The sequence below is a fragment of the Elephantulus edwardii genome, unplaced genomic scaffold, assembly GCF_000299155.1.
Source record: "Elephantulus edwardii isolate Elephantulus edwardi_28Jun2011 unplaced genomic scaffold, EleEdw1.0 scaffold00213, whole genome shotgun sequence".
NCBI classification, from domain to species: Eukaryota; Metazoa; Chordata; class Mammalia; order Macroscelidea; family Macroscelididae; genus Elephantulus; species Elephantulus edwardii.
This window is the reverse complement of record NW_006399963.1, coordinates 2,980,697-2,992,057: the sequence shown is the minus strand read 5'-3', so window position 1 is coordinate 2,992,057 and position 11,361 is coordinate 2,980,697. Positions and strand designations below refer to the sequence as shown.

Genomic DNA, 11,361 nt, shown 5'->3' with positions numbered 1-11,361 from the left:
TTTGCTTCTTCTTTTTTCTCGGTTATATCTGTGGTGACAATTCTATCTTCTATTTCATTAATTCTGTTTTCCATCTCTTCACCTCTATTTGTATGTCTCTCCATCATGTTGACAGCATCAGAAACCTTAGACTTCATATTTTGAATTATGATTTCTTGTTTTTCCAGTGCCTCTAATGCCTCATTTGTTTTCTCTGCGTTGTTTTGGATTTTTTTTTTTAAGTTATTCTTGATTTTTTACAGTAGTGTCCTCTAATTCTTCAAGTTTGTTTTTCATCCATTGAAAACATTCAATCATCTTTTTTAAAATTCTGCATCAGAAAGTTCCATCAGACTTTCTGGCTTCATGAAATCCATTTCTACTGTGTCATTTTGTGGGGTAGATAGCTTGTTTTGGGCTTGCGTGGTGATTGAGGTACTCTGCTTCTTTTGAGACATTGAAGTGGAAGAATTTTTTAAAACTAAGGTGATAGTTGGCTCTTGGTTTGATGTCACTAATTCTCTATCGAGATGTCCAGTACCTCCCTTTTGCTTAAGTTGGTGGGACCAATGTGGTCCAAACAGCAGTTTGTAATCAAAAGAAACTAAATCATCAATATTGGAAACTTTTTCAAGTGAGGTTGAAAAATGCTATAAATTTGGTGTATGTGTTTTTGTTCTTTTGTGTGTTTTTTTTTTTTTGTCATGGACTGGGGCGGGGGAAGCGATGAGGTACCTAGAGACGTGGGTCAAAGGTGCAGGGGTGGGTCCCAGTTCGAATCCACTCCCTCTGTCCACTGCGTCTGTGCGGCACCCAACTTTGGCAGTCCCAAAGTTCCTATGTATGATACTTTAATCAAAATCATGATCATTCTGTAGGTCTTATTTTAAGTCTTACCTTTTCTCACTTAGGATACTTAATTGAGCAATTTTATTAGAAACTCTTGCAAATATTGTTTTTCAGTCAAAAATACTACTTCGTCTTGTTCCTAGTTTCATATCCATTCCTTGCCTCTTTTAAAATTAAAATGGTTATCTAATATGAAAATTTTGTCTATTTTTTGAAATTCATAGATATTTCAGTGTGAAAATGGCAAAAAGTGGTTGGAATAAAGGACAATGTTTTGTTTTGTTTTGTTTTTTAAAGTGCAAAACAGCTTCATCCTAGAAGGAAGAATATCTATTCCTTATTGAGATAATAACATTGTATATAAAAAAATGGTACTCCAGCACCTTAACAAGGTATACTCCCCAATTGCAAATGAGCACAAGATATGAACACACACTTCACCAAAGAAGACATTCAGCTGGTGAGCAAACACATGAGGAAATGTTCAAGATCCCTAGGTCTCAAAGAGATGCAAATCAAAACAATTATGAGATATCATCTCACTCCAGTAACAATAGTAAAGTTCAACAGAGCCACAAACAACAAATGCTGGTGAGGCTGTGAAGAAACTGGAACACTTATTCACTGTTGGTGGGAGTGTAAAATGGTGCAACCACTATGGAAGACAATATGGTGCTTTCTCAAAAAGTTGGAAATAGAAATACCATTTGACTCAGAATTTCTACTATTGGGAATATACCCTAAAGAAACTAGAGCATCACCCAAACAGATATATATGCACACCCATGTTTATAGCTGTATTGCTCACTATAGCAAAGAGATGGAAGCAACCCAAATGCCCATCAACAAATGAATGGATAGGGAAGCTGTGGTATATTCACACAATGGAATATTACACAATACTGAAAAACAAGAAACTAATAAAATAGTGTACAATCTGGGTGGCCCTAGAGGGCATTACATTGAGTGAAGTTTCTCAGTTACAAAAGGATAAATACTGCCTAACACTGCTGTTATAAAACAGGTTTGGGGAAACTAAGACAAAAGTGGATAAGTAATGAAAACTTCATTGGAACAGACTAAGGAAAGAACTATTTAAAAGGAATACATGATTAGGCATTATTTGCATGACAACAATACAAAAGAAGAGATACATTACAAAGTGGACTGGGGTCAGGGAAGGAGGAAATTATCCAACAATATTTTTTATTGTGCAATGATATTTTTTTTAAAGTGAGCAGGGGTGGGTAGGGAGGAAAATGTGCAAAAATGAATGAATGGAAAGCTAAGTTTTTTGTAAACATTCATTAACATAAAAAGAAATATTTTATTTTAAAAAGGATACTTTTGGGGAAAAATAAGAACATAATATCCTATCATAGGAATCCAGAATTAAGGTTTCATAGTGGAGTTCATTCAGGGTGGGGGCAGGGGGATTGCACACCAAGGAACAAGTTTATCTTTTGCTTTTCAAAGAGAGGAGCGAACTGGAGGGGGGGGATGGGGGTAGAGAAAAAAGTGCAACAATGAATGAATGGAAATCCAAAATATCTGTAAATGTTCATTAACACTAGTACAATAAAAAAAAAATAAGAACATACCACCTACGGGTCATAGTTGACTTGACACCGCCTAATGTCGGCAGAGTCTTACCATCTGCAGAAGGAGCCCTGGCCGTGACAGCTAAGTGCCTGATGTCAACTGATATGTCAAACTTTCAGTGACTCTATAGGAGAAAAGACCTGGTGATTTGATACCATATCCATTCTCCTGATGTTGAATTCTTACAGTGTTCCTCTGTGCTATTATTTTTTTAGTTTTAACTGTGCTTTTTTTTTTTAATATTGTAGAGTTGGCATTTTGGGGCATTTAGAAATAAAATATATTGTTATAGGTGACTGTGAGAATGGAAGCTTTATAAACAACATTTTAGTTGTTGACAAGCTGTGCTAAACCTCTAAACTGCTGATACCTAAAGAGGGTAGCTAAGAAAGTGACTTGTTAGAATTTTCTTTTTAATGCATTTACTCTTTAGTGCAATCCCTGAGGCTAGGAGAACAGGCATGAAATTGTTGCAAAAATTAGGGTTTTAGAACCTAAACTGAGACAAAGTTTACAAGATAAAGAGGAGGGGAATGAGAAGTGATTCAGAATACAGTGACAATGAAAACATTACATCAAAATCTAGGTGGATGCCTCTGAAAACAAGATTTAGATTAGATATTGATATTATAAAGTGGGGTTTAGAATTAATATAACAAAACACAACCTGCTTGAATTGTTGACTAGAAAACCAATTTGTTCTGTAAAATGTTATCTCAATCACAAAAAAAGGTTTGAAGAACAAATAAATATCCAAAATTTTTACAAAAAAATCAACTCAACATTCAAGTAAAAAAGTTAGAGTAACAATAAATTAAACTCACTGTAAAAGGAAAATAAAGACAAAGACTAAGTCAAGTCAAGTCAAAGCAGAGATGTGTTTAACATAATTGGTAATTAGAGATTTTTCAAGAGCTTAGCGGAAAATACAAGGTGGAACTAGAAAGAAGCCAGCACACATATGAACCCAGAATAAAATAAAGGGTAAAATGGAAGAAGATATTTTATTTTCTGAAGACAGGGAGACTTGAGTCTGATTGCAGGCTATGGAAAGCAGGCACAAAATGTGCTAATTAAAATACTGTTGTTAGCTTGTTGTTGAACTTACTACTCATGTGATCTCATGCACAGTGGAACTGGAGACCTTTCTCATCTATAGAGGTTTCACTCACTGCCTGAACTTGAGAAGAAGTTTATCACTTTTAGTGCAGTTCATTCCCAGTTCATCTTAGCCTGGTAAGTCTGCTGAAACCTTTTCAAGATTATGTCATTGTTCTTGAGTACTATGGAGTTGGAACTGACCCATAGCAGGCCCTCAAGCCAGTTTTCAGAGACAGTAAATTGCATTGGAGGAGACTGCCCATCCTTGCATGGTTAAACATTGTGGCAAGATGTAAACTTTCTCTGAAAGAGTGGTGAGAGGGTAAATTATTGTTGTATTAAGTTTCTAAAGGAGAGAGGATTTTCAGAAAAAGAGAATGGTACTAGAAGAAAGGGTAGGACACGCTATGACATATCTGAGGCAGACAGGCAGGAAGGTGAGGGCACTCATACCTGAGACTTCTGAAGCAGTGGAAGGCGAGCTCATTTAGGAGAGTGAGGTGGGTACAAGGATGGGAAAGGATAGTAGGGTTTGACATGATATCCATTTGTAATTCAAACAAATCTAATGCATAGCTTCCAGTTCACAACAGAGTCTATATGATATGAGGTAACAACAAAGGATTCAGTTATTTATGTTTCTAAAAATCCAGATATTTGGCATTATGTAGATAATTTCTAGAGGAGCTGGACACCCATTCCAATGACTTCTTGTTGATCTAACATTCTGGAAAAGAAATGGAGGTAATACCTTCTGTGGAAAGGGTTCTCAGTTCTCCCAATTTGCAACACATTATTTGATAAGTGACTGACTCCATTAATGAATAGATATTCTGAAAGCATAAGAATCTTTGAGACCCAGTTCCATATGTTGGAGTGCTGAGCCTAACTGTCTATATTCTGTACTGGCATATTAGCCCACACTAGTTGTCCCATAGAAGAGCAAATGACTATTTCTGTGGGACCCAGGCAGTGGGCTTCTTTTATACTGATTTGCTTTGTACTCACTCTTTTAAAAACTTAAACAGATCCTTATTAGTGCTTGTGTGCTCCTTGGTCTGGGGGTTAGAAAGTTATGACTTTACCGTCATGATTTGCTTGTGCTTACTGATACTGTTTGTGCTCTGTTGCTCTCACTCCCGATTAGGACAATGCTGTGGCTGCTGATTGATCTCAGGTGAAGTGGGTTACTGCTCTGCAGGGGTACCTATGAGGACTCACAGCATGTGGACAGGCAAGGGCTCCAGAGATGCATGAGAGGAAAGATGTTTAGCTCCCTCCAGTAAGATAGGAAACTGTATGAACTTAGAAAAATGATGTACGTTATAAAAGAGTTCAGGTCTTTCGTTCATAGGATAGCTATGAGTTGTCTACCACTTGATGGTACTAACAACAACAGCACCACAGAAGAAGGATGGGCAGTCTCCTCCTACATGATTAACGGCCTCTGAAAACACAGTGGAGGGTCAGCTATGGGTCAGTTCCGATTTTATGGTACATCAGCAAGAAGTACCAGCATTAGGAAAGGTGTACGTCAGGGATGCATCCTATCTTCATATCTTATCAATCACTCAGGTGGTTGGGCTCTATGAAGAAGAATGTGGTATCAGGATTGGAGAAAGACTCATCAACAACCTGCATTATGCAGATGACACAACCTTACTTGCTAAAACTGAGGAGAACCCAAGGCATATGCTGCAGAAGGTGCAGGACTGCAGTCTTCAATATGGATTGATGCTCAACATCAAGAAAACAAAGATTCTTACCACTGGGCCAATGGGAAGCATTATGATAGATGGTAAAGAGATTGAGATTGTTAACAGTTTCAGTTTGCTTAGCTCTACAATCAACACTCTTGGTACCAGCAAATAGGAAATCAAAAGAAAAATTGCATTGGGAAAATCTGCTGTCATGGACCTTTCCAGAGTACTGAAGAACAACAATGTCTGTCTAGAGACTAAGGTGTGCCTGATTCAGGCCACAATCTTCACAGTTAACTTGCTATGCATCAGAGAGCTGGAAAATGACTAAGGGTTATAGAAGAAAAATTGAAGGTTTTGAATTGTGGTACTGGAGAAGAGTACTGAAGACAGACTGCTAAGAGAACAAACAGATCTATCATGCAGAGAGTGAAATCAGACTGCTCTTTGGAGGCAAGGATTTTGAGGTTTAGTCTGACATACTTTGAGAATGTTTCCAGGATGGATCAGTCCTTGGAGAAGGATGTCATGCTTGGAAGGGTGGAGGTATAGAGCAGGACAGGAAGACCCTGGATGAAATAGATTGATTCAGTGACTGGGGTAATGGGAGTGGGAGTGTCAGAGATGATGAAATTGGCTCAGGATAGAGTAGGGTTTAGAGTTGTTGTTGTGAGTTCATAGGGTTGTTGTGAGTCTGAGTCAACTCAATGGGCACGTAACAACAACACAATAGTACCAGCATCCTTTGTATCAGGAGAGTTCCTGGAATGGCAGATCCAGGAAGTCATGATTGGTTTCAAGACAAAATGTACTGTTTGAAGCATCTTGCTTCCTCACACCACCTGGAAATCCTTCTTCTTACATATCTTGGTTGCAGAGTGTATTCCTTCTGTCTTACAGCTCTGGATGAATACTGCAGACAATCTGGACCTTGCTCTCTTTTCCCATCTTGTCGAAATCTTTCAATCATCAAGGTAGGTATCACAGTCCAGGGTAGAACTAAGGGCATCCAGTAGGGTAAAGGCATGTGGAATTGAGTGTCACAGTGACCATTCACTCAGCTCCACTCCAACTACTAGATCCTCAGCTCTGAGTGGATATACTCAAGCACTTGCATGCATGAAGCAGGATCACCTCCCCTTCTATCTCAAAAGCCAGGCTGAGGCTCACATTTGCTAAGGAGGGTGACAGGAAAGGCAGATCCTCATGAAATATCTGCACACCCACGTTCACCTCTTTACTCACATGCTGGTTGTTTCAGTAATTATTCACACCTTTGTATCTTTTGAATATATCTTGAGACATCTCTTTATTCAATCCCCACATCCATTATTGATTACTGATTATAAACTCACCTTGTGCATTGTCCTTGAGTCTCAACTCTGATTACGGCAACCTCATGTACAACGATTAAAGCATTGCTTAGTTCTACACCATTCAGGTCATTGCTGTACCCTAGTCTTTTGCTGTAACTTCCATGAATTTTGAGTGTCCTTCATTCTAGGGGTGTATCTTCTAGCACTATAGATTCCCACTGACTAATTTTGTGACACAAATCTCCTGGTCTTTCTCCTCACCCCATCTTTGGAAGATTGTGGAAACATGCCCACCACAGGACCTCTGCTAGTATTTAAATACCAGTGGTCTCACTTTCAACACATGGCCACACACAAATCACTGCAGCCAACTGATAGGGGACAGCAGACCAAGTTGTTAGTTCTGTTAAATTAAGAGCACAACTCAGCTCTTTGGAGAATTACAGAGACTCATGCTTCTCAGAGCTTGGACTCAGACTCCAAATGTGGAGCAGGAATGTACTGGCTGAAGGGAGCACATCTTCCTGGTGGGGTGCATGAGCAGGACTTATCCCTACAGTTGAGTCCAGCTCAGCCTATTTTGTGTACTAGAGGCGTAGAGCTTAGCAGAATAGCACATGTAAATATGACTCACAAGAACAAAACATGAAAAGTTGCCTATATTAAATAAAAATAAATTCAGCAGTTTCCAGTTTGTTTCTGTACATGTGTCTGTTTACATCTTGCTGAGACGGCAAAACCCTAGGAAGAGATTTCTTTGGGGGAGTACAGTTTACTGGAAATTGGATGTGCAATTATCCTACAAAGTGGGATATGGGCTCTTCAGTTCTACCTCTTTCCCCTTTGACTCCTGGCACAGCGTGCTCACCCACTTTGTGGTTTGAGGAGGGCAGGAAGAGCACACATGCCCCAGACAGGCTTGCGGAGGCTCGGCCTCCTGGCTCTTGGGAAGTGCTCCATGGTCACATGCATGTCTGCTGTTTTTGTTCTGAGTTTTCTGAGGCTAGCATTAGTTTTCTCTGAGGTTTGGAATCTAAAAGTCAATAACTGGAGGTTTGTTTTGGAAGGCAGTTTCCGGGGGTGGAAGGGAACCAGGAGGCTCAGCCCTGAGCTGACGCTGGCCTTTGGCAGACACATATTCAATGAATGTCTGACAGAATTTTGAAAAAGTGCCAAGAGAAGGTTGGAGTTAGGGGGCCACGGGAACAAGCTTAGCCTGGAAAACCTTTTTATCAGAAACACAGTGAATTTGGTTATTTCCAGTAAAAGCTTTTAATGCCTCTCTCCTGACCTTACCAGGGAAGGAGCCAGGAATGCTGAAGTTGCTCACCAAGCACAACTCATCCCCAAATTGGTCTTCCTCTTCAATGAGCAGAGTCTTACCTCAGCCAAGATCTCCATCATTGTTGCTATCCTGGGTCACCAGCTGATAGGCCACTTCAGCTTGAAGGACTTGCTCAGGTATGACACTAAACTTTTGGGAAAGGGAAAGAGCTAAGAACCATTTTATCAGGACAATGGGCCCCCATTTGCTTCTGACCACATTCAACCCCACATTACTGACTCTCAATCCAGGGGTAGATTTTATATCCCTGAAACTGCTAAGGTTTGTGATCAGGGCTAGAAGTTGAAAAAAATGTGAGGGGCAGTGCAAGATCCAGGATGGGGTAGATAGACTATACTCAAGATGCAAAAATTTTCATAATCCCAGAATAAGGGCCAATGGCTCAATATGCTTACTTCTTACAGACTTCTCAAAAGGCATTCCCAGCTGGTGCCTCCCTTAGCTCTTTTTTTTCTTGATCTAGCAGACTCCTTTGGTGAGTGTGACAGATTTTTAAATCTCTGGAAATATTAAACTAATCAGATAATGATATAATTCTGCTTAAGCCCTTCCTCAAAGTTACTAAGGTGAACCTTGTCCCGGATAAGGGCCCAAAGGACGGTGGATGAACCTGCCGTTGAGTGTGTCTTCTCTCCCTGTTCCACAAAGGATTGCTCTGTTTGTTGTGTACACCCTCAAGCCTTCTTCTGTGAATGAGAGGCAGATCTGCATGGATGGAGTCCTGAACCTCTCTGGATCTGGTGAGAAGACCCAATTTTAACGTTAGAGTGAACACATGAGCAACCCTTGCTGCCCTCCTAAGCACAAGTTGTGGGCCACTTTGCAAAAAGGAAGACTGACAGAGAGAAGGCACAGGACTCACAACTGGGGATTGTGATCCTGTAGCTCTATGACTAGTGTCATGATCAAATAAAAGTTTGGACTTGTGTTTCAAAACCTTCAATAACAGCTTTTGGGGCCTGTAAGAGAATCAGTTCTCATAGACCAGCCTTTGCACAGGCTTCTGTCTACCTCCAGTGTTCTCCCTCATTCACAAAAGTTCTGACTCTAGATAATTAACTACCTACAAGGCTGTATTTGTAGTGGTTGGTCATCCTCTCATGTCTTTGTCTTCCTTGCCTTTGTACATGAGGCTCTTCTACAAGAAAGCCTTTCCCTGACCCTAGTCCACCTTTCTATCTCATCCTGTCAGACTGTACACTGGAGTCATTTCCTCCACAGAGCCATCCCCCAAGCCAGAGTAAGTGGCATGTGTTTATAAAGCACCTCAGAGCTCACCCTAGGGCATAATTTATCATTTTTCTTTGAGTTTCTCTCTCCAACTAAATATAGAATCTCATTTAGCATCCTTACTGCTTAAAGAAGAGATGAGACAATTAATAATCACATTTGTCTCAAAACCTGGAAATCTACTGTCCAAGACAGGAGATTATAGTCATGTAAGTTTAGATTACAATTGTTGCTGTTGTTGTTATGTGCCATCGAGTCACCTGTGACTCATAGCAACCCTATGTACAACAGCCCTAAACCCTGCTCTATCCTGTGCCAATTTTATTGTCTCTGACACACCTTCCCACATTACCCCAGTCACTAAATCAATCCATGTCATCAAGGGTCTTCCTCTTCTGGACTATCTTTTTATCCTCCCAAACATGACGTCCCTCTCCAAGGACTGGTCCCTCCTTGCAACATGTCCAAAGTGTGTCAGACAAACCTTCAGAATCCTTGCCTCCAAGGAGCAGCATGGTTTAACCCTGTCCAGGATGAACCTGTTCATTCTCTTAGCAGTCCATGCTGTTTTCAATACTTTCTCCAACACCACAACTCAAAGGCATCAATTCTTCTATAATCCCTACTCATTGTCAAGGTCTCTGATACATAGCAAGTGATTGCAAAGATCATGGCCTGTATCAGGCACAGCTTAGTCTCCAGACTGACATAATTGCTTTTCAGTACTTTGCAATTAATACAATTAACATTTCAATTCTTCTATCATATTGTCCACATACCAAGTGCACAGTAAGTGTATGTGTCCAGAATGGAGATACCTAATATTTCTATCATCACAAAAGAGTCTCTTGGAAAATGTATCCATTACTTTTTTTTATTCTTACAATTAAAAGCCTAAAAAGTAGAAACTATCATTTCTATTTATTTCAGTTGTAGAAATTGAGGCTGGGAAGGATTAAACTATTCTTTAAAAATGTTTTTATTTGTTTGCATACAGTCATGTAGTGTTAGCCTAAAAGTTGACTTTTCTTAGACATTAGCCTCTGTTCTCCAGCTACTTTAACTGCAGGTAGATAATCTTGCAAATCAGCCTTGCCTTGCAAATCAGAGTCAACAGTGGAACTAGGATATATGAAAGAATGTTTCCCACACTGAGCAACCAGAAGTAGAGGTGAGAAAGACTTGAAGCAAGACTTGAGGGAAGCAAGGCCTGTGGCAGCAAGACCCTGGTGAGAACAAGATTCTGGTGGTGGAGAAATGGAGACATTGATGTGGACAAACTGTGGCAAGGTGTGACCTGAGGCTTCTTGCATTTGTGCTGGTCACAGTCTGATTTGCCATTCTTGCCTTTGATAATGGAAGGAAAAGATGTTTGCTGAATTTAAACCTGGATTAACTGAGCGGTTGAATTGCTGGACTAACCCCTGGATTTATTTGAGGTAGCATTCTTTACCTCCCTCACTCTCCAACTTCCTTCCCTAATAAGTCACATTGTTGGTACCATAACTGTGAGTATGTGAGTCAGCAACAGCAACAAATAAACAAACCTTTTGCTGAAGGTGGGGTTCTAGATGCACCATAGCCCTGGGCTACTGGCTCCTGATCTGCTTTTTGCTCTGGAACAGTGAAAGGCTGTTTAATTCTGACTTCCTTTGAGTTTTTCAGAGAGGTGTTTATAGCCTTGTGCCTCCATGCCTCGTTTTCTGCTCCTCTTTAGACATTAACACATATATATTGTGTTTTGTACATACACTTTATGTTTTATATAATCATTGTATAAATTATATGTTATACAATTGATCACCATTTATCTGTGTCACTCTGTCCTCTCAGGTCACCATTGATCTTTTCCCAGTACTTTACCCACCAAGGTCTGGCATTCCAGTGATCTTTCCCTCTTCCCCCTTTTTTTGTCCCCCTGTCATCCCCTTCCTCCTTTCAGCATTTATGCATATCTTCCTCAGTTATCCTCCCTTTCTTACAATAGTGGTCTTGTACAGTATTTGTCTTTATGTGACTGAGTTATTTTTTTCAGTTTAATACTTTCTAGATTACTGGGGGGCAATGATATCAGTCTAGAGACTAAGGTGAACCTGATCCAAGCTATGTTGTTGTTGTTGTTATGTGCCGTTGAGTCGCCTGCGACTCATAGTGACCCTATGTACAACAGCCCTAAACTCTGCTCTGTCCTGTGCCAATCGCACTGTCTCTGACACTCCCATCCCAATTATCCCAGTCA

General features: G+C 40.1%; 1 protein-coding gene across 1 annotated transcript in view; it reads left to right on the top strand.

Annotated features, from left to right (window-relative positions):
* Positions 1 to 11,361, top strand: part of WDFY4 (WDFY family member 4) — a 704,682-nt gene that overhangs the window by 309,175 nt on the left and 384,146 nt on the right. The window contains exons 24-26 of the mRNA XM_006897732.1: positions 6,132 to 6,205; positions 7,847 to 8,008; positions 8,541 to 8,632. Of these exons, the coding sequence (XP_006897794.1) occupies positions 6,132 to 6,205; positions 7,847 to 8,008; positions 8,541 to 8,632 (328 nt within the window). The remainder of the gene's footprint in view (positions 1 to 6,131; positions 6,206 to 7,846; positions 8,009 to 8,540; positions 8,633 to 11,361) is intronic.